The sequence below is a fragment of the Lobosporangium transversale genome, assembly GCF_002105155.1.
Source record: "Lobosporangium transversale strain NRRL 3116 chromosome Unknown BCR41scaffold_31, whole genome shotgun sequence".
NCBI lineage: Eukaryota > Fungi > Mortierellomycota > Mortierellomycetes > Mortierellales > Mortierellaceae > Lobosporangium > Lobosporangium transversale.
This window is the reverse complement of record NW_019029009.1, coordinates 440,394-462,998: the sequence shown is the minus strand read 5'-3', so window position 1 is coordinate 462,998 and position 22,605 is coordinate 440,394. Positions and strand designations below refer to the sequence as shown.

Here is a 22,605-nt window from a genome sequence, read left to right as displayed (position 1 = left end):
CATGATTAAAAACAGCAATTGTGCACGGTAATAGAAAAAACAGTGTCAGCCTTCGAAGAAAATCATGGGAGCAGACCAAGTTTTTTTTTTCTCCTTCGTACGCGTGTTTTATGGCTTCCACAGCTCCGACACACTTTTTTTGAGGAGTGATAAACATGGTGCACAGCGCGGGATTTTCGGGAGGAAAATGAAAAGCCACTGCATGCCATGCTACCACCGTTGTCAGTTTTTTTTTAACCAATGCGTCGGCGCAGAAAACTTGCCCTGGGTCCCTTTACTGGATTGTCACTTTGTAGACATTATCCCTGACTGTCGACTTTTTTTTTTTTTTTTTTCGATCGCCTGTTGTAGCTGTGGCTGAAGTAATAATCACGTGTAAATACCAATGTTTTCTTTTTTTTTAACAAATTTTCACAGATCAACTCTCCTCTCAACTCCTCATTACCTTCACCTGTTCGTCATATTGATTATGTTGAGGAACAAGAATTCATCTTCATTGCGACATAGGAACAAGAGTTGAAGATCTTTATTTTTATATTGCAGGTCTCTAACGCGACATTGATCATATCAATTTTTCATTTCTATGCTCAATTGCTTGGCGTTTCGTATGGAGTTTTTTTTTTTTGTGTAAGTATTTTTTTTTGTAAAGATCCTAAAAAACCTCTCCTTTCTGAGTAATAATATTGGATTTGTTCAAATGATGAATACAGGGATTTTTCCACGTCTAAAAAAACATAATGTTGAGATTTATTGTTGCCTTCCTTCTGATCATCTCCCTTCAATCCATTGCTGTTTTACTTGTTTCATTCATAAGATGATAGTAGAAATACTATCATGTTTGTGCTTATCACTAATTATTATTATCATTGCTGGCTCTTTTCTGTTTAGATCGATTTTGGAATAGAGCTATCGACTATATCTTTCACGGGGAGTTTTTTCATCTTGCAAGAAGCTTTTTTGATCTTACCCAAGGTTAGTCATCATTTTTTCTTTTCTTTTCTTTTTTTTCTTTTTTACTTTCTGGGATGATGAATACAGGAATTTTCCACGTCTAAACATATTATGTTGAGATTTATTGTTGCCTTCCTTCTGACCCTCTTGATCCGTATAAATTGAAAAAAAAAAAAAGGAAAAAAATCTTTCTTCTGTTTTTTTTAACACTTGCTGTATACATATCTCTTCCTTAATAGCTTTGTTCACCTCATCCCTTCCTGTCCCAAGGTAAGAAAATATTATTGTTGCTAATTTGAAGTGCTAATTAACATTCATAGGCTATAGAAAGGAGTTCGAGTGAAATGAAATAAAAATAAACCCTGCTTTTTCATTTGATAACTTTAAAACGCTTAAAGACACATGCGCCAAAAGGCGTTGATGGGGATTACGTGATAGTTTAAACTCGTCGTCATTCTTTTCTTTAGTGAATTTGATGACCATGATGATTTTTGGTCGTTCACGCTGGGAGAGGGTAGAGAGGAGAACAGCTAGCTTCCCAGACGCTTTTTTTTTCCTCGAGAAAAGTACAGACGAAGGATATGATCATCATTATGTTTGCACGAAATGATTTTATTTATTTTCAAGACCAAAATTTTTTTTTACATTACACAGCACTGTGCTGGTTCTCGTGCACTAACTGGACGTGAAAGACCGGACCGTGCACGCTGCAACATTGAGCTTCGCCTGCTCTGTATTTGCTGCTGCATGTGTTGCAGATGATGTAAACTCGTATTCGAACTGTCTCCGTTGCTTGCTCCACCATCCGCATCCTCATCATCTGCGTTACCTTCTCCCTCTCCATCAAAAAAACTCATGCCGCCAGAGCCACTGCTGCTGTTACCCGCAAATGCCGAAGATTCAGCAGGTCCGGAAGCGGAGGGATGGGTCCATGAGTAGTAGCTTCGGATCAAAAGTGAGGGTGACCGAGTCTTTGCAGCTTCAACTCCCTCGAGAGTGATGTTTCGGCAATCAAAAACTTGCATCGTAGGTCGAATAGGCCTTCTTGCTCGGGCTACTCCTCCTTTCTTGTTGTTATTCCCATTAGCATTCCGGAGCGTTAGGCCCTCCGCAGGCCATGTGAGAGGCAGAGACGCAGTTGAGGATGTGGATAGATCGGAAAACGAACGTGTTGGAGCCATGATACGAGTACCTGGTCGTGTCTTTTTGACGACTATCTCATCAGACAACGATGTTGAAGCCAGAACACTGCGAGGTTGCAGTGGGGATGAGGAGTAGGATGATGGCGAACCGGCAGCAAATGCTGAGGATTGTTGGAAATGACTAGGAATATTGACAGGTGACGAAGAACTAGCCTGATCTGCAGCTACAGTACTGCTTGGTCCAGCAAGCTGTAGTGTATTTTGATCTGGCTCCAGTCCAGTCTTTGTCTGTTGATTAACTTCATCCATATCTTTCTCCTGCTGTGTTTGTCGAGGCGACATTGGCTTTCGCTTCCTTTGTTGGATTCTCGCTCCTCGTTCCTCACGCTTCTTCTCCCTTTCTTTACGCCTTTCTAGAGCTGCTACTGCACGCTCTTCCAAGACGTTTGCAAACTCGAGTAGCAGTCTGTCGGTGATCAATAAACAGTTATCGAGCTCGATATGAGTCAACTTGGGACAGTAAGGGGATGGACTCTCAATATTCATCATCATGGCAGTTGCTGTAGACAGCGTAGTAGGATTAGATGCTGGTCGTAACAGATGCATGACTCCTTGGTCTGTCACATTCTCGCAATAAGAAAGACAAATCCGTTCAAGCCTGGGCAAGTTCAATGCAAATGCACGCAGTGAAGCATCAGTCAAGAGAGTTACATCTTCAAGGTCGAGAGACCGGAGGTGAGTGCAGCGCTGCGCGAGATAGATGAGTCCTTCATCGTTGAAGTTCTCACAACTTGAGATCTCGAGACGACGCAAATGACGGCTGCAGAGATGGCCGATGGCCCGGAGAGCTTCTTGTGTAAGGAGACGGCACTGAGACAGACCAAGGTAAACAAGTCGGGCCTGTAGTCCCTCAGGACCTGCCTGTGAGGAATTATTTTTTGAAGAGGAAGAAAGTGGTTGGATTGGAATAGCATTGGCATTATTGCTGCCAACCTCAGTCGCATCCTCTCCCGAGTCGCCTTCATCATTTTCATCCTCATTACCATCGATATCGCTTTCCTTATCAGAGTCTCCTTCCTTCTCAATATCATCACCCTCCTCATCCTCGCTGTCATCATCGTTACATGAACTTTGGTTGATAAGTAGGTGTCCCAAACTTGACACTCTCACAGACGAAGCCATCCGTTTCCTCATCCTCCATTTGCGATGCTTCTTGCTCGAAGTCACTGATAGCCCGGAGAGCAAGCCGATCAGGCCACGATCTGTTAACGAGGTGCATCCATTCAGACAGAGTTCCTTCATTTTAGGCATGTTCATACCAATAACGGGCATATATCGATCCTCCAATCCAGGGCATCCTGAAACATTGAGCTTTTGTAGCTCTTGACAGCTTCTAGTCAGCTTGATCAGTCCACTCCCAGAGATCTGTTTGCACCACGCCAAGTTTAGAATCTGGAGTGAGCGACAGTAGACCGCCAAGGTCTGGAGAGTGAAGTTATTGACAGACTGGAGGCCTGCGAGATCGAGATGAACGAGGAGGGGCAAGTTCGTACAAGCATCTGCAATGGCCTTGGAGGTGATAAGACGACACCCCGTGAGATTAAGACGCTCAATATTGGGGCAGCGCTCTGCAATGGTGGTCAAAGATTTATCAGAGAGCTGTACGCATCCACTAACGAATTTTGAATTTTGAATACTTGCGTTAGTTCTTTGTGATCAAGACTCATTTTAGGGGGGGGGGGAAGGGGGGAATGGGCATGAAGATTTCGCCACTTGAAAGTCGCAGTCAAAAAAATAAAAAGACATACCGGAAGTTTGCACAGCGCAAAAAGTTGGATGCGGCAGATCCCAATGCGCGGAGCTGATTATCCTTGATACTTTTGTAATATCTTGTTACATCAATTGTCTTCCAAAGAGACCCGTCCATAGCAATACCCCTCCATGCCCGACTGACCTAGAATGACGTGTAAATGATCATGTTTATTAGAGGTCTTTCATGTCAGTGCAATGGTAACATTAGGAGAGGATCAGAAGCAATAATAATGACAAAACGAAAAAAAAAAATCAAAAAATCAAAAAATTTTCATCGGTGCATAGAGTTTTTTTTTTACCCTTGAGACTCGGATTAGTTGGAATGTTGAAAGGTAGCGGAAGATATGGATCCTGATCTCTCTTGGTAGTACGTCAAAACTTGCTTTGTCAATACGTCGTTGATTATAACGATGATAGGCTCTGGCGATCCCTTTACCCTTATTTTGGCTTTGACTGCCAATGTGCTCCTCTGAAATTGAAGCGATTTGTTGTGATAAGGAAATGGAGGGTCCTCTCATGTTGCAAGAAGGTGATGTCCAAATAGTAGATGCGGAAGGAGAGTGGAATGCGGATGAGAAATCAGAACAAGACTCGGACGGAGAAGCAATGTGCATAGAGGATGCGGTCAAGTTGACCATGCTCTCAGAATTAATCTGGTTATTTTGATGGAAGAGATAAAATGCTTTTGAATTGTAGGGATTGAAAACTGGAGAGGATGGTTCTTCATCAGAAGAAGAGTAATAGTGTGAGGAGGAGGAGGAGGAAGAGGAGGAAGAAGAGAGTGAAGAGGGAGAGAACTCCTCGTCTGTTTGCAAGGAGCTTTTGAAGGTTGAGATGGAGAGTGTGGTCCCTTGTGACTGAGAAGAATCGCCTTGGTGGTGTTGCAATGGCTGTTCTTCCTGCTGTTGCTGGGCAAGGTGCTGAAAGAATTGTTGTTGTTGCAGTGAACTTAGTCCGGGAGAAATATGCCGCAAACCCTGGGATGAAAGGGAAAGTGAGACAAGCGAGGCCGTTGATGAGTTGACCCGTGCCCTTATGACTTGATGCTCATCCTGCTGTGAGGGCTTCTCAGTCGTGCAGAGAGCTGAAGGGAGAGGGAGACTGACAGCCGATTGAAGCACGAGGTTACAGCTGTAGGTATGATTCACATTATCACTAACATCAACACCTAGAGCTGATGAGCACGAGGTTTCAGCAATATTAATATTATCGCGGTCACTGCTTCTTTGACTACACCTCGTGGTCGTTTGTGTATCGTTCGAAGAGAGTGCTGCAGTTAATCCAAGGGGCGTAGGCGCAGGACTGATTGTTCTATATATTTGGTGGGAATGGGAAGGAGAAGCAGGAGAGGCGGAAGCAGAACACATGTTCGCTGATGATACCAGGCAAGATGTGGAAGCGGAAAAGAGGTAGGAGGGCGTTGGGGAGGAAATAGGGTGACAGGTAGATTCTGATGACAATAGCAAGGATGGTGAGGATGACATGGCCAAGCGGCTCAAGCGCCTGTTATTGTTGTCGGTGAGGGTGGGGGTCATCATTGTCGTTGTATCATTAGACGACATGGTAAGAGTAAAGGTTTGAGGGGTAAAGGGGGAGGGGTTCTTCTTGTTGAGAAAAAGACAAAGACAAAGAAGACGAAGAAAGGATTTGCTCGAGATCACACAAAGAATGGTTTAAGATGGCTTGATCCTCGTGGCTGGAACTCTGCGGGTTGCCGAAGTCCAATTTCTCAGAACCGCTTTGTCGATGTGGTTGGTGGTTTTTATCCCAAACTTGCTCCTGACCTGGCCGTTTAAAAGGACCCTGTCCATAAAATATTTGACTATGAGAGCAACCCACAAACTTTCTTGATTTTGAATAGGAGGGCTCAGATGTCTTAATAACAAGGATATCTACATCTGTATCTGCAATAATGTACTCCTCTCCTCGAGATGCTAATTCTGGATTTGCTTTAGCTGCCATTGCAGATTGACTAAGTTCAGGCGATCTAAAGCTGCAGTCAACAAGCTCATGTCCATCAGTGAGAGCATTGTTTCAATAGTGATTATTGTTGATATATATATATTACTATTGCTTACTTTGGGGTTAATTTCATCAATAGTATATGTTAACGAAATAAATCAACAACACGAAGAGTTGACCAAGGTCAAGAGTAATGTGGTCAAATGTGGACTTTAACTTGAGAGGCTCTCGTGTTGACTAGTGGCGCTAATTTGGCAATATGGTGAATCCCTAAATTGTTGGGAAAAGCGGTCCTGCCGCTTGGTACTGATGGTGGTCGAATGTGGTTATTCATAGTGATATCAAGTATATAGCGCGAACATTTGATTAGATGGATTAATGAATTATTATATCTTCAAACACTAGAGATGTAATTGCAGATATTCATCCTATACGAATGAGGCGTTTAAAGATTGATATAAAAAGATGAATACGTTGAAAGACAGATGAGATCCAGAAAAAAGAGTTTTCTATTTTCTATTTCTCCGGTAGTACAAAAAGTATTTTGGGGTGACAACGAATTCCCCTTTTTGATTTTTGGTTAATTCGCTCTACTCTAATTTTTATTTTTATTTTTGCTCAAAGTGCAAAAAGTGAGAAGGAAGGAAACGGAGAGCGAGCAAGGGAAATAAAGAAGAAGCAGGCCTAAGAGCCATTGTTGCTTATGGGTCATGGATCATTGACAATTAGCCATTAACCATTGAGCCATTATACTATGAATTAGTGTATTAATAAAAAAGAGCAAGGGGCGTTGTAAGATACAAGTCAAACACGCGGTTGTCTGGAATTTGCCACAGTTGTTCAATAATTGAGCCAACTAATAGACTGGATCAATTCTAAATTGCACGAAGAAACCAAACAACAAACAAATAGATCCATTTTCTCCTCATTAAATTAGCAAAAGATCACCGATACTCTACAAAGGTGCAGATACTCCTCTTTCCTTTTCCCTCCGACTGCAAGGCTTTGATTCTGTACCATCCTTCAGAAGCCATCCTTGGCACCTGGGTGTTACTTCCATTGTAATCTTGCATAGCACTGACCCACTTCCTTTCTACTCCTGACACGATCAGTTTATATTGAAATATGCCAATGAAATGGATTAGGCTGCAGCCCATAAAGTAATGTATGACAAGGAAAAGAGTTGGAGGTTTATTATTTTCACAAGAATGTTACTGCCACTTCATAATCCTGGCTATCTAAATGATATGCATAAAAAAAAAGGGCAAACAGGCGGTCAACGCCGCTTTATGTACCGCTGCTTTCTTATGGGATCTGGCGATCTAGCCTTCATGGCGGAGTAAAAATACTTAATTATCAAATGCACTTCGATAGGATTGGTTGACAGTTTACGGAGCACGAAGAAAGTTTGAAGACAGAGCACACTTTCTGCACCAGAGCCGAGCATTTTTGCCGCGCAAATAAACAAAAAATAATGCAGTAAATGCAGTGATCATTGTTACTGCATGGCATGGCATGCATTGCATACTTTATTTTAAAAAAAGACGCTCCTTACAGATTTGGTGATTCTGGAAAATTTTTATAAAGTATATACTTGATCTTCTTTCTCTTTTCAATAATTCTGGACAAGATCATTTGTTGTCAGTGCGGGGACCCACGGTCATACAGCATTTGGGCTATTGCTTCATGTTGGAACTTCGCTCTCTGACGGCAGGATACCATGATATATACTTTCCGTTTTGAGTGGACTGTTAAAGAGAGCGCCCAAATCAATGGAGGAGAATAAAACAGAGAGCAATGTCGGAATACACATTTAGTATGACTGAGTCAAAACAATCATTTTATTGTCTACTTGTCTACTTATTCCTTCACATTGGAGCCTGAAAATATACGGTCAGGGCTGTCTAGTCCCAATCTTCCATTAATAAGCTGACTCAGATAGTGCATTTCTGTATATTTAGTTAAAAATCTTACTGTTGGATTTATATCCATCTTCCATCTGCACAGAACATAACAGAGAAACGAGGTTAGATTGGAGAGAGGCTGCGTTACAAGTACAGATCTTGAGATTGGTAGCTCTCAAGAACGTCCAAAGTTCGATTGTGTAGAACCAGTTGAGTGTTTGACGTTTATTATGTCCTGGCTGGCTGAGAGCTATGGGATTAAGAACCCGTTATACGCAGCCTTTTTTTTTTTTTTTTTTTTTTTTTTTGTTTTGCAAAATACTAATAAAGAAAAAATACACATGACATTGAGTATTTGGGTGGAACACTACACTACTCATATGATCCCCCGCAATCAACTACTCCACTACAACAAAATGTTTGGACACACACGGAATCGTATTTCAGAATCTGCAGCATCAGATCGTGTGCTGAATTTGACATGAGTTCGGCAGCAGATAGAAAATTGGAAATGTATGCATGCAACGTTAACAGTCTCACTGCAGACATGTTATTCGTTTACCTATTAATTATAACTATGCTGGAATGTTGTGATAGACCTCGCTACAACTTGTAGTTCTGTACTATTAAGGTCATAGCTTTGTACCTTTTCTTTTTTCGTCATGAACAATCAATAAGATGTCGTTAACATTTATATGAGTATATGAGTAACTATATGGTCTTTCATTAGACCCTTCAAAATTAGCACTTCGTCTGTGCGTTATCGGACTTGCAGTAAAGTAAGCCGGATTTAAAGACTCATAAGTTGAATGAAAATACTAATAATATCAAAATTAACCTTTTACTGCCCGAGCATGAGTGCACATATGCCTCGCGCACTCGCATAAGCTGCTCAAGCGTAGTAGCGGAAAGGGAGGTGGGGTAGAAGTGAAGCTGCTATAGGGATTGTCATCTAGAAGGCACAAACAAAATCAGGTATTACTTTCTCTGGAATAGCACGGAAATCGAAGCAGATGAAGAAGGCTTATGTGGCTTACAAACAGTAATATCGATTGAAAACTAGAGGTGACCTTTTTTGCTTACATGCTATGCTCGTCTCGCAGTATCACACTATTGAACCTGGGAAGATCAACCTTATCATGGTTACAAGGATGGATATGAAAGAGTCGGACGAGAGACGTTCAATAGTGATTAGAAGAAAGCTTATGTGTGTACGCATTTCCCTCGTTCATTGTGTAAAGCATGGAGAAGAACCAGATTCAAGCTAACAAGCCACCAAGGGATCTTGAGAGCATGGTGCGTTATCTGGCAAACATTTATGGCAATATCTGGCACCTCAAGATCAAAAATCTAAAAGAGACTCAAAAGGGAATTGTTGACATTGGTCTCAAGGTCCTACTACATGTGATAGATGTAGTAGATGGGAATAAGTCTTAGATAATTTGTATATAGCCTTGCTATAGGACTTGGGTCATTCAAGAATAAGGATCGGGCTTTCTAGCAAGCACTCCATCTTTCTGAAGCCTCTCATTGTTAAGGCGAGTCTCCTGAGACCCTAATCGGTATTCCGTGCTTATCGCCATGAAAGCATGAACTAGGCAAAGTCCCTTGGTTATCGGATCGTTGGCTATTGGGTCGTTGGCTGGCGGAGTTTTGTCAGTACGTTGGTGCTTCAGGCTTGGCATCTAACCAAAGAAAGGTCAGAAGTACTTAAAAGATGCCATGTCCCTGCTGCGCATGAATATAAGGTATATACATAAGAAACAGAGATTGTTAGTCTACATTAGTGCACGCACCAACTAGGCTACAGGGGATCCAAGAATGGAAAAAAACAGCCAGTTGCGCTATATGGTATAGTTTGGAATCCTGCCCCACTTTAATCACGTATAAAGTCACATGTCAGAATTTCCTTTTTGTCTTGAGCAGAAATGTATTTTTGCCCGCAAAATGCGGAGGATGGAGACCGATCAGAAAAATATCTGGGTGTACAGTTGTCGAACCGGAGCAGTGAGAGAAAAAATTCAACGAGTGGGCACTCGGAGCAAATTGACTTGTTCCGGTTCATTTTTAAAGTTTAGAAAAGCATCGCTCTCTCGCTTAATCCACGGAGAACAAACCAGAAACCTCTGCTGGAAAAAGGAAAAAAATAAAACTAGTTCGTCTTCGGAAAACTGTACGACAACGAGACAAGGACAGGCACACTTTATTAAAGGAAGACACCGAGCTTCGGTTTCTCTTTCTTTTCTTCTTTTCTTCTTTTTTCTTCTTGTTCATTCACCCACACCCTCATACATACACTCACGAATCATCATGTCTTCTATCCTTACTACATCCAACGGCAACCCCGTTGAGGACAACCAGAACTCCATCACTGCTGGTCAATTCGGCCCAATGTAAGTACTTCACACCTCTCCACCTTTCCTTCATTGCAGTTATCCCATTCACTCCAGGGATTTTACCGTGTCTTCTGGACAGCGAAAATGTTGTTGTAGAGAAATTTGGGGTTTTGTTCCGGAAGCACTGCGGAGAACAATTGAGGCACCATGTGCTTGAAATGTGCAACTCATTGTCCCACAGGCTGTGAAATGGGTTATGCATCTTCAAAAATCTTTGCACTGTCTCTTTACACTGTCTTGTTTGGTTCAGTGTACATAAAAAAAAAGACATGAAACATTCCTCACTTCTGATCCCTGAAATGAAATATGAATGGTTCTGTATGAAATTCTAACACAAATTCTATTCTTTCTATTGAAACCATGATCTGTTTTAAAGTCTTCTCCAGGATTTCGCTCTTATTGACAAGTTGTCCCACTTTGACCGTGAGCGTATTCCCGAGCGTGTTGTCCACGCCAAGGGTGCTGGTGCCCATGGTTACTTCGAGGTTACTCACGACATCACCAAGTATACCAAGGCCAAGTTCTTGAACCGCATCGGCAAGCGCACCCCTCTCTTCACTCGCTTCTCTACTGTCGGAGGTGAGAAGGGTTCTGCTGATACGGCTCGTGACCCTCGTGGTTTCGCCGTCAAGTTCTATACCGAGGAGGGTAACTGGGATATGGTCGGAAACAACACCCCCGTCTTCTTCATGTAAGTAGCCATGTGACATGTCAATCCAAAATAGCTGTGGTCTGCTAAAGATACAAACAAAAATTTTGTAGGCGACCGAATCGGGAAGAAGAGCTGCAATTTCAGGACTGAAAAAAAATCGTTGCCACACCACCCAACAGCAGACAAAAACAAATCACATGTCACCACGGAATATTTCCAAACACAAAAAAATAAGTTTTGTACTGACTAAAGTATACATGGTTCATGGATCTCTTTTACAATAGTCGTGACCCCATCAAGTTCCCTGATTTCATCCACACCCAGAAGCGTAACCCCCAGACTAACTGCGGAGATCCTGATGCCTTCTGGGACTTCATCTCACTCGTCCCCGAGACTCTTCACCAGGTCACCATTCTCTTCTCCAACCGCGGTACCCCTGATGGCTACCGCCACATGCACGGCTTCTCTTCTCACACCTTGAAGCTTGTTAACGAGGCTGGTGAGGCTCACTTTGTCAAGTGGCACTTCAAGTGCGACCAGGGTATCAAGAACCTCAAGGCCTCTGAGGCTGCCAAGCTTGCCTCTGAGGCCCCTGACTATGCCACTGCCGATCTCTTCAACGCCATTGCCAAGGGTGACTTCCCTTCATGGACTGTTCATATCCAGGTCATGACTGTGAAGGAGGCTGCCACTTACCGCTGGAACCCCTTCGATGTCACCAAGGTCTGGTCTCAGAAGGATTATCCCTTGATCCCCGTTGGAAAGATGGTTCTCAACCGCAACCCCGACAATTACTTTGCCGAGGTTGAGCAAGCTGCCTTCTCGCCCTCGCACATGGTTCCCGGTATTGAGGCCTCGACCGACCGTATGTTGCAGGGTCGTCTCTTCTCTTACCCCGATACCCATCGCCACCGTCTCGGCACCAACTACCAGCAGATCCCCATTAACGTTGCTTACAATGCTCGCATTAACAACCAGCAGCGTGATGGCTTCATGGCCGTCAACGGCAACGGTGGCGCTGCCCCCAACTATGAGCCCAACTCCTTCGGAGGTGCCAAGCAGAGCGGTGTCGCAAACACCTACTCTAGCTTCGAGGTTAACGCTATTGCTGCCCGCCATTATATCCAGCTCTCAGATGAGGACTTTGTCCAGCCTGGTGACTTGTACCGTCTTTTGAGCGCCGAGGAGAAGTCTGACTTGGTTGACAACATGGCCGGTCACTTGAAGAATGCCAAGCCCTTCCTTCAGGAACGCCAAGTTCAACATATTAAGCGTGCCGATAAGGAGTGGGGTGCTCGTGTTGAAGCCAAGCTTAAGGCTCTTCAGTCCAAGGCTTAAATATCCTATTGTTTATTGCTTTTTTTTTTTTTACCTCTTTGCAACTTTTTTGTCCATATAACCATTCTTAACTCACCTCATAGTAAATAAATATAAAAACACAGTGTTGTAAAAATTATAAGAGTAAGATTGATCTTATCCGAAGAGTGATTATTGTTAATAGAGACATGAGGCATGGATGGTTCTACTCGTAGTCTGCTGCGGCCATGTATCTACCCTGTGACTAAATACAATTATTTACGCAATGTTATTGATCGACAGCTCCTCGGAAATACAAAGCCACCAGTCAATGGAGGCGCTGAGGAAAAAGTTACTCCCCCCGCTTTTTACAAGAAAGCTTAAAATTTTTTTCTTGTAATATTTCAGAAATTTAAGGGCGAGTAAGCTGATTGGCCACACAAGTAATCAAAGGCTCTGAATACTGATTAGAAAAGAAATGTTGCCAATGTTTTTGTTTTCGTTTTGGCAAACTTCTGAAGAAGCCAGTTCACAGATTGGTATTGTATTCGAAATGTCAGCTCTTCTAACGAAGATACATCAGTTTTCAGTAAAATGACCTGTTAAGGGATACCAGATGATAACCATACTCAACGTACATACTTTATTCAGAGTGGCCACAATCATGCCAAAAAAGACAAAAAGAAAAAAATTCGGCGCATGACTTTTGCATTTTTACCCTTGAATTAATGGTCTTTCCCAAATATCTTCCAATGAAATTTGTAATTTGTTGCGCTTTTTAAAACTTCTATTCTCTGTTCTCTCTGTTCTCCTTTTTTCACCTTGCCACATTTTCATCCCTACCAGACCTGATTCCATCACCTCCATCACACATTTACCAGTTGAATAGGATCGATTCAGCCCTAATTCTTGATCAACCTACTCACTTTTTTTTCCTTTCAATCCACATAAAAAAATACCCTTGCGCCTTTGTGCGAGTATATGCCTCCCTTGATATCCAATGAAAAAATCTGATCCTTCTAGTAGTAGTTTTAATACACACCTCTCCACTTCTCGACGAGCAGCTGCCGGAAACCACGTCAACTTCCTCGTCATTTTCCTAACTGAATTCTACTCGACTTCTTGCTTGGATGATCCCTAATTTGAGCACTTGAACATTCTTTCACGTTCCCTTTTTCCCTTTTATTCCACTTTTTTTTTATCGTTGAATTTTTTTTTCCCTTTTTTTTTTTTCTTGACACAGAATAATATTTCTGGGTTTCACTATAAGGCAAGTTCGAATGACGAGATTGATTTGTAGAAACATCTAGAGAATGAATTGGAACACCGCTTTATCTCCACATTCTACACCCCATCATCCTTACTACAAAATCTTCTCGATATATAATGAAGACTATTCTGCAAAACCACTTGTTTAGTCATTACTTCATCCTCAATACTTGAGCCTTCACAATTAATACTTTGCAGCAATGCTAACATCCAAAGCTCATTTACTTTTTTTGGACCACATAAAATATAATATAGTTTTTTTTTATTTTTAATTTTTTCATTTATCCTATCGGACACTCTTCACTTTATTACACCCACACAACAAACAGCAGCGACAGACATTCATAGAAAACAGACAGATAAAATGAGCACTATCTCTGCCAACGCTCAGCACGCTCCCGTCAGCATGTTCCGCTCTGTTTCAACAGACTCATCCTCATCATCGATGGCTATCAACCCTTCTACAGCCGCCCGACTCCAGCGATTGCCTACACCCCCCCGCAGTCCAGGTTTGGCCCCTTTAGGCAGACAGCTGACACTGATCGAACCTCCGATGACTAGGGGCATTCGTTTTTTGATCCTCGATTGCCCTACCGACTCAACCCTTCCCTTCTACTTGAGCGAGCTGAAGCGCAACAACGTTACTGACGTTGTCCGCTGCTGCGAGCCTACATACCGTGCAGAGACACTTCAGAACGAGGGCATCACTGTCCATGACTGGCCTTTCCGTGATGGAGCTGTGGTAAGTGTTATGTTAATAACGACATGATCATATTACAAAAGTGAGAAGAAAAGAAAAAAAAATCAAGCGCTTGTGACCTTATCGGATAAGGATGCAGAATAATTAGCAATTAAAGAGATGAGCAAATGAAGACATACAGGATTCATTAACATGGATAAATGAGTAGAAAAAACTGGAGAGAATATTATAGCATAAGCGCAAGCCAGGAGGATAGGGGTGGGCACAATTTTTTTTTTTTTTTTTTTTTTTTTTTTTTAATATTTATCATCAACGCTATGATCAGGAACAAAATGGAGAGTACCCAGGAGTATGGAATTAGAAAAGATATGACAGGCCTTGGAATACTTTTTCAAATTGACACAATTGATCATGAACCCTTTGTTATTTTCCCTCCGTACTACAATGTTTCTCACATCTGTCATTGATCTGTGCGCTTATGAAAATACTTTGCAGCCAGCGACGCACATGATTGGTGGAAACAGTAAATGAGACAAATGGGGACTTTAATGGAGATGGAGACTGCGCTTACATAATTCATTGACAGCAATAACTAATTTTATTTTTTATTTTTTCCTCTTTGTTCATGATAGCCTCCAACTAATATCATCAAGAACTGGTTGCAGTTAGTAGACAGCCGCATTATTAGGCGTCGTAGTCCTTCACCCTCTGCCAGCGAGGAGGAAGAGGATGCCTCTGCTCCTGCTCCTCCAACCATTGCTGTTCACTGCGTTGCAGGACTTGGACGTGCGCCTATTTTAGTAGCCATTGCCATGATTGAATTGGGTATGGCAAACCTGGATACAGTGGAATTTATTCGCCGTCGTCGTCGAGGTTGCTTTAACAGCAACCAAATCCAATACATTGATGGATACAAGCGAGGAAAGATTCTGAAGCATGCGCTTGGCAGCGGTTCAGGAAGCAACGGCTCGGGTTCAGGTAACGGCTCGGGAGCTAGTGGACTGAAGAGCGGACTGAGCAAGATGTTCCGGCTCAAGGCTTGACTCTGCGTAGTTAAATCCTTGGCCAAGATATACTGGATGAGCGAACAGGGGGCAAGGAAAAAGGGGCGAGTTAGTATGGTGTACAAGACTATGGGGTATGAGCAATCAAAGAAGCAGCAAATAAAGACGAGAAAATTATTAATGACGAGGAGCAGAAAAATATCAGTACCAGGATCAGGAATGTTGAAGATAAACCATAGATGTTTTGCGGGGACAAATGCTTTCGATCGGATTGGAATGGAGGTCATGAGATTGGTGGCAACTACGGATGAAGAAAAGGCAGTTCGGCAAGATCATAATCATTATCGACGGCGACTCTGTCAACAGGTTCGAGCTAACGAAATGCCAATGATCCGAAAGGAAGCCATTTGTGACCGAGGCCGAGGAGTAGGAGTCTTTCTATTGACACATGGCTATTATTAAACAGGCATTTAGTTTAGCTTTTTTATTTTTTTTTTTTTGTTACTGATTATGGTGCTTATAGGATTAAAAAAAAAAAAAAAAAAAAAAAAAAAGATGATGAGTTGGAACTTTATGCATTTTCTGTTAAAGCATTAAAGCATCCACAAAAATATTCGACAAAATGATAGCTAGCGTTTTACTTTAGGTTATCTTGATCAACACCATCTGTAACCACTTTTCACTTCGGCTTTCATTGCTGCGGAGTTGATACAGATGCAGCAACCTTTCCTGTATTGTACTGTTTATCAATGGCATGAGATGACACAATTTTGAATAACCAATGTATTCCGTTCATGTCAGTCGGTAGAAATAACAAGAGCATGCAAACGCCGCGCGTAATGCAGAGAAAAAAGAAAAAGAAGGAAAAAAAAAAAAAAAAAACTGTTGGTTTGTAATCAAAACCAAAGTTGGACAAGTTTGTTCGTTTGTTATGTGGTTGCGTGATTGTGGGAAGAGGACTCGTCATCACTTTAATCTTTTTTAGCATGGAAAGCCAATCCTCATGGACAGTTTTGTTTAATTGGGTGTAGAATGTAGTACAGAAGACACAAAAATGGGCGTTTTGTGTCTTATCACACACCATTTCAAGCAAGTCCTGTCAACATTCCCCACAGTTAGTCAATTAGTGGTTTTTTTTTTTTAGTACCGATCGCCTCTTGACTCTTGAGGATGAGATTGACATAAAAGATAAACAGTGTTTCTCTCTTGCACTTTTCTTTCTTTTTCTGTCTCCTCTCTCTCTCCTCCTCCTTCGAAGACCGAACTCTCTTCCCCCACCAACAATTCATCTATATCGTACCGTGCCCTTTGTTTCTTCTCCTTTCTTACTTTTTTTTGTTTTACTAATTTTTCTTAATATTTTCTAAACATTCAGTACAAAAAGAAAGTCTTCATACACATTCTTGAACAGTGCCTTATTATTACCCAGTAATATCTAATAAGTGATAATATCCACTATGGCGGATACGGTGCCTGGTCATGAGCGGACACAATGGCAACAACAAGAGAGGACAACACAAATCCTCGAGGATTTTCCTCACCATAACTTGCCACACTTTACGGTAAAAAAATAAAATAAAATAAAAGCTGAAATTTGGAGTTTTTATTTTTTTATTTTTTTTAGGTTACTCTTCCATCTTTGCATCTTATTCTTATTCTACATCTCTAAATCCCTCTTGTTTTTCCTTCATGTCAACATCTAGTGGCGTTCCGTTATAGTTGGTATCCTGATTGGGACCCTACTATGTTTCACCAATATGTATTTTGGACTCCAAACTGGATGGATCAGTATGATGTCGTTACAATCCTCTCTTTTGGGATTTGCGCTATTCAAGGGTGCTAAACGGTATCTGAAAGTACCTTTTGGTCCTGCAGAGAACATTGTCCTCCAGTCGGTGGCTGTGGCTACTGGTACGATGCCCTTAGCGGCTGGATTTGTGGGCATCATCCCAGCACTACAGATGATGACTACAGCAGACAACCCTCCAACAGCCAACCATCCTGGAGGCGGCTATTATCTCTCGACAGGAAATATGATCCTTTGGAGTCTGGCCATCGCGTTCTTTGGAGTGTTCATTGCTGTCCCTTTGAGGCGACAGGTTATAGTCAAGGAGAAGCTACCTTTTCCCTCAGGAACTGCCACAGCTCAAATGATTGGTGTCCTGCATAACACGCCCTTGGTTGTCCGTGCACCCCTTCGCCGCCACCACAATACCTCTACCCTTGAAGAGACATCAAATTCATCCTATCCAGATGCTCAGGGCATTCGTAGGCGCAATGTCTATACAGAGAAGAAGGAAGGCGATGAAGAAAAAGGATTGGATAATATCAAGGACTCTAATTCTGGATCGATTGATCAACCTTTGGACCATAACATCCCAGGTGCTCAACAACCATTGGGCCAAGTGGCCCCTGTTGATTATGGTGCCAAGGATATTTACAGCGATAGCAATGATGATGCAGAGGTTGTGGAGATCAAGGGTGAAAATGGTGAACATTTTAGTCTGAGTCGAAATTTCTTGCAGGAGGATAATTGGCGCATCAACATGATTGCATTAGGTCTATCTTTTGGCGCATCAGCTCTGTATACATTGTTGTCCTACTTTTTCCCTGTGGTTGCAACAGTCCCTATCTTTGACTGGCTTTCTGGTATGACAGTATCAGTCGCTAGTACGTGGCAATGGTTCTTGACTCCTTCACTTAGTTATGTAGGGCAAGGCGTCATCATGGGATTCCCTACGACTGCATCTATGCTATTCGGCTGTATTGTTGGTTGGGCTATTCTATCTCCGATTGTGACGAACAAGAAGTGGGTGACTGGACCTGTAGGAAGCTCTACCACAGGTGCTCGTGGTTGGATTCTTTGGATTTCTCTTGGTGTTATGATCGCAGAAGCCGTAGTTTCGTTGTTGGGAGTCATTGTCCTCTCATTGATTGTCCATTATCGCCGCAGAGTACGTGAGAAGCGCCGCGCGGAGCGCAGGGCAGCCCTAGAGGCTTCGGCTTCTCAAACTGGGGCTGAGATTGAAGCCTTTAGTGAACTGGATGCTGAAGAAGACCTTGAGGAAGAAGATGCTCCTATTGATCAGCTGGTTCCGCTCAAGGTTTGGGTGTGTGGCCTGCTGTTGTCAACAGCTCTCTGCCTGCTGTTGATCTGGATCGTCTTTAAGGATCAACACATGCCTGTCTATGCAACATTGTTGGCGGTCGTGCTTGGATGTATCCTTTCAGTTCTGGGTGTTCGTGCACTAGGATCAACAGACCTTAATCCTGTCAGCGGTATCGGCAAGGTCTCACAGTTTGTTTTTGCAGGTGTTGTCCCTGGAGGTATCGTAGCTAACCTGATTGCAGGCGGTATTGCAGAGGCTGGAGCTCAGCAGGCTGGCGATTTGATGCAGGATCTTAAAACAGGACACCTTTTGGATGCCTCACCCAAAGCACAGTTTTATGCACAATTGATCGGGTCTCTTGCGTCGGTATTCATTTCCACAGGTGTATACAGGCTGTACTCGAGTGCGTATGAGCTCCCAGGACCTCAATTTGCGGTCCCGACTGCGAAAGTTTGGCTTGATCTTGCTCGTTTAGTGAATGGGCATTCGTTGCCATATAACACGGGTCCCTTTATCTGGGGATTCGCTGCTTTCTTTGCGGTCTTGACATTGGTCTCAGTCATCTTCTCAGATGTAGCCATCTTACGATCTCGAAAAACAAACGGGTCCGCACAAGGCCGGCCACGATGGATAGGATGGATCCCCTCAGGAATTGCGTTTGCAATTGGCATGTACAACCTACCAAATTTTACGTTGGCTCGTTTTGTAGGCGGTGTAGTATCACTCTGGTGGGACTGGCATTGTAAGAAGTATGCGGGTCATCCGAAAGCCAAGTATGCCAAACTGGGCCGAGTGTTTTTGATCATTATCGCATCAGGCTTCGTATTGGGTGAAGGAACGTTTTCGATCATAAACTTGATCCTTAAGACGGCAGGAGTGCATTCGGCATCATGCGTTGGATGTTATGCTGGAGCATGTAGCTGTAACTAAGGCTTTAATGTCAACACAACATAGTACAATACAGCACAATTAATAAAACTTTGCCTTGTTAACGGCTTTTCATATATGAGTTTTAAACCCGCTTTTGCGTGCTGACTCCTCCATGTCATTGCTAGGAAAAATCGTATCTCCATTTAAAAACGCATCTATTCTCGCATCTGCCCTACTCTGCAGATTGGATACTATCCACAACTCTTATTTCTATTGGAACGCGTTCAAAGACTCTTTTTTTTTTTTTTTTTTTTTTTTTCAATGAGCATTAAATTGAATTGAGAGGCGTTGTATCAATCACATGAATAGCTTTTGCTAATGTTGATAGAAGGACGGTATGAAAATATTACATTTAAACAGCTGTAGAAAGGGCATATAGCACTAATTCTGCTATTATACGAAGATGTGATGTAGGATTAAGGCAATAGACAAGATCAAAGAATTGATTGCTTAGAACCTTGGTGAACAGAGTTGAACCTCAATGCCCTCTTTAGATGACGTGCCTGGGCAAACATGAACATTAATACGCGTGATTCTGTAAAAAGTAAGAACACCCTTATTCATTTTCACAGAAGGGAAAGAAGCATTCTATATATTTATTTACATGTCAACTGTAGAACCGATATTCTTTGCTTCTGCATAGTCTAGCACTAAAGAAGTGATGGCGACATCCTGTGCAGCAATGCCTACACTCTTAAAGATCGATACATCTTTGGAATACTCTCTATTCGGATCGGCCGTTGGTGATGACGTCAATGTGCTGAATTCTTTTGGGAAAGTTGCTTTGTTCAATTGTCCATCCTTTCCAAATATCTCTCCCAGTTCTGTTAAAACTCCATTCTGTCCTGTCAATTTCTTTGCCAGGATCAATTCTCCGGCCTCATGCTCACACTCTGCTTGTGCATCGACCAGGACATGAGCTCTTTTAATCAAAGTCTGATCCACTTCGTGCATCTCTGGCTTGAATGATCCGACCATATTGATATGTGTTCCAGGTGTGACCCATTCTCCTGGGAATAAAGCCTCTGTGCTATTAGTGCATGTGCAGATAACGTGGGCGTTCTGAATGATCTTCTTGAATTCATCTTCTTTAGATTGTTGCTGATGCTGTTGTTGTTGTTGTTGTTGTTCAGGTCCAGTTGTAGAAGATTCACCTGTGCTGATACTGAATGCAATCATCTTCACATCTCCGTCAAGATACTGAGGCTGAAGTTCTTTGATCAATTCGAGAGCGCGTGGGAGTGTACGGTTGCAGACAATGACGTTATGAATCTGGGGTAAGACATGGATGAGCAACTGGATGTGCGCCTTGGCTTGAGCTCCTGCTCCGAAGACAACGAGTGTGAGGTTTCTATTGTTATTCCTGTTGTTATTATGAAAAATAGCTCGTGTCGCCAGAGCTGACCCTGCGGCGGTCCTGACTGCTGTGAGAAGACGTGCATTAATGAGGCCTCGGGGCTCACCAGTGTCATTGTTGAGGACGAGGGTGACACCTGGAAGACCATTCTTGGTATCTTTCTTTGGGACAGAGACGACTTTAATGACTGAAGTTTGAGTATTGATGCGTGAAGGCATGATGAGCGTTGTATGAGCATCAGTATTAAGAGTGGATCTCTGAGGTGTCTGAGTTTGCTTTGCTCTAAGACATTTTTTTTTTTTTTTTTTTTGATAAAGACATGTAGAAGAAAGGTGAGTAGGAATAACTCTGATCGACCGATCGATTTAATGAAGATGAAAAAAGAAACTCACGTATAAGCGTTGAAAGCCTTTGCTTGACTGACAAGGATATTTTCAATATCTATCTCTTGGAGAATGGTAGCAACTTGCTCCAAAGAGACGACACGAACTTGTGGCATGGCTTGTCAGCGAAAAATAGGGGGAAAAAAATAAAATGATGAGAAGAAAGAAACAAAAAACAATGTTAAAAAGGAGAGACGTCTGAAGTAGCCGGGGATACCGTCTAATTTTTAATGCCAGCCAAATTGCCCGACTTTGATGGGCATGGCTCAATCATCACGGGAGCGTTCCTGCCAACCTACATCCGCCGCCCCAAGCGCAGTCGTGAAGTATCACAATTACAAATAAAAAATGCCACAACAATAATAGGAATGATGTCGCTTAATAAGGCCTTATGAATCTGTTAATCATTTATTCCTCCATTCCTTCATTCCTTCATTCTTTAACATTTTACAGGTCATTCCAGTAGAAACAATGGACACTGACAGTGTTTCTCAGAAAGAGGTCTTGAGTACCAAGGATGGTCTCCACTTCAGTCTAAGATCTATTCCCTTCTCGCACTACAACGAGAAAGCAAGATGGGCCTTGGACTACTTTCAAATCCCTTACGTCGAGTATCGGTCTTTGCCTATGTGTCATATGATCTCCATGTTCAAGTACAGGGCAAAGGGAGCACCTTGGGTTGCCGAAGGAAGTCCCTTTGTCACCCCATTTTTGATGGTAACCCCAACTACGGCTGCAGCAGGAAAGAAATTAGAGGCAAAGGAATGTATCACATTTAATGACTCAACTGCCATCATGAGCTTCCTCTCTGACCAATATGGGGCCCCTGCCGGCGACAGCAAGTCCGCTCCTACTAGCCTCTACTCGAACAACGAAGAGACTAAAGCGAAGATCTTGGCACTTGAAGACCGATTTGACAAAATGATTGGGCCACATGTCAGACGATATGTATATTATGAAGCATTGATCAAGTCACCTAAAAAGGTTGGCCGAGCACTTGGCCATCACGACAATGCTGGCAAGCTTCAGTCATGGATCTGGAGTTTATTTTTCCCATTGATCTCCTATATCTTAATTAAACTGTTTCATGTCAACGATGCCTCTGCAGCGCGATCCAAGGATATCATCCGACGTGAATTTGAACACATCTCGCGTGTTCTTGAGTCTGGCCCACCAGGTCCAGCATATCTGATTGGCAATCAATTCACAGCAGCTGATCTAACGTTGGCGAGTTTGGCCGCAATGGTCGTTGGGGTATTGCAAGAAGATGGTTATGGAGCATGGGTGCCCCCGGTCACAGAGTGGACGCCTGAGGCTCAGTCGTTCTGCCAGGAACTACGAAAGACAACGGCGGGTAAGCATGTCGTAGAGTGCTATAAACTCCATCGCGGACAAAAGGCGCCTGGATCCAGCTACGGATTTAATTTTTTCGGATTGTGGTAACTCTTCACCGTTATGTCACAAACTAGATAAGATGGATTTTAAAAATAAAAATGACGAATGCTCATTTGCTGTGCATCAACAGAAAGGGCGTTCTCTCTCTCTCCACAGACACACATCATTCTATGCGTACATCCTGTAATTGCAACATCGTTCTCGGTCTTTGATTTTTTTTTTTTGGCATTGGTCTCATTATATTTTCTACTCCCTCTCTCTTTTTTGTTTTTTCAGTCATTTCACCATCCACATTTACTTACAAACATTTGCACATATTATACACCATCTCTTTACTTCTAA

At 42.5% G+C, this 22,605-nt stretch overlaps 7 protein-coding genes across 7 annotated transcripts; 4 read left to right on the top strand and 3 right to left on the bottom strand.

Annotated features, from left to right (window-relative positions):
- Positions 1-1,551: 1,551 nt before the first annotated feature.
- On the bottom strand, positions 1,552-5,616 carry BCR41DRAFT_357918 (hypothetical protein). The gene is made up of 3 exons (XM_022024972.1): positions 4,205-5,616; positions 3,902-4,047; positions 1,552-3,765 (listed from the first exon to the last, which is right to left on the bottom strand). The coding sequence occupies exons 1-3, from the start codon at positions 5,465-5,467 to the stop codon at positions 1,593-1,595; spliced, it is 3,582 nt and encodes a 1,193-aa protein (XP_021879291.1). The 5' UTR covers positions 5,468-5,616; the 3' UTR covers positions 1,552-1,592.
- A 2,111-nt stretch (positions 5,617-7,727) lies between these two features.
- Positions 7,728-8,320, bottom strand: BCR41DRAFT_372561 (hypothetical protein; the record flags this gene model as incomplete). The annotated part of the gene is made up of 3 exons (XM_022026697.1): positions 7,728-7,816; positions 7,842-8,021; positions 8,182-8,320. The coding sequence occupies 3 exons, from the start codon at positions 8,318-8,320 to the stop codon at positions 7,728-7,730; spliced, it is 408 nt and encodes a 135-aa protein (XP_021879290.1).
- Positions 8,321-10,030: 1,710 nt separating this feature from the next.
- On the top strand, positions 10,031-12,198 carry BCR41DRAFT_381568 (catalase). The gene is made up of 3 exons (XM_022027318.1): positions 10,031-10,164; positions 10,544-10,858; positions 11,104-12,198. The coding sequence occupies exons 1-3, from the start codon at positions 10,082-10,084 to the stop codon at positions 12,155-12,157; spliced, it is 1,452 nt and encodes a 483-aa protein (XP_021879289.1). The 5' UTR covers positions 10,031-10,081; the 3' UTR covers positions 12,158-12,198.
- A 1,139-nt stretch (positions 12,199-13,337) lies between these two features.
- Positions 13,338-15,591, top strand: BCR41DRAFT_357915 (protein-tyrosine phosphatase-like protein). Its single transcript, XM_022024971.1, has 3 exons — positions 13,338-13,385; positions 13,640-14,126; positions 14,717-15,591. The coding sequence occupies exons 2-3, from the start codon at positions 13,749-13,751 to the stop codon at positions 15,125-15,127; spliced, it is 789 nt and encodes a 262-aa protein (XP_021879288.1). The 5' UTR covers positions 13,338-13,385; positions 13,640-13,748; the 3' UTR covers positions 15,128-15,591.
- Positions 15,592-16,299: 708 nt separating this feature from the next.
- Positions 16,300-19,194, top strand: BCR41DRAFT_423917 (OPT oligopeptide transporter protein-domain-containing protein). The gene is made up of 2 exons (XM_022030351.1): positions 16,300-16,650; positions 16,792-19,194. The coding sequence occupies exons 1-2, from the start codon at positions 16,546-16,548 to the stop codon at positions 19,126-19,128; spliced, it is 2,442 nt and encodes an 813-aa protein (XP_021879287.1). The 5' UTR covers positions 16,300-16,545; the 3' UTR covers positions 19,129-19,194.
- A 488-nt stretch (positions 19,195-19,682) lies between these two features.
- BCR41DRAFT_338982 (hypothetical protein) lies at positions 19,683-21,044 on the bottom strand. The gene is made up of 2 exons (XM_022022133.1): positions 20,878-21,044; positions 19,683-20,767 (listed from the first exon to the last, which is right to left on the bottom strand). The coding sequence occupies exons 1-2, from the start codon at positions 20,982-20,984 to the stop codon at positions 19,729-19,731; spliced, it is 1,146 nt and encodes a 381-aa protein (XP_021879286.1). The 5' UTR covers positions 20,985-21,044; the 3' UTR covers positions 19,683-19,728.
- Positions 21,045-21,211: 167 nt separating this feature from the next.
- On the top strand, positions 21,212-22,417 carry BCR41DRAFT_357912 (hypothetical protein). Its single transcript, XM_022024970.1, has one exon. The coding sequence runs from the start codon at positions 21,340-21,342 to the stop codon at positions 22,309-22,311; it is 972 nt and encodes a 323-aa protein (XP_021879285.1). The 5' UTR covers positions 21,212-21,339; the 3' UTR covers positions 22,312-22,417.
- Positions 22,418-22,605: the final 188 nt, after the last annotated feature.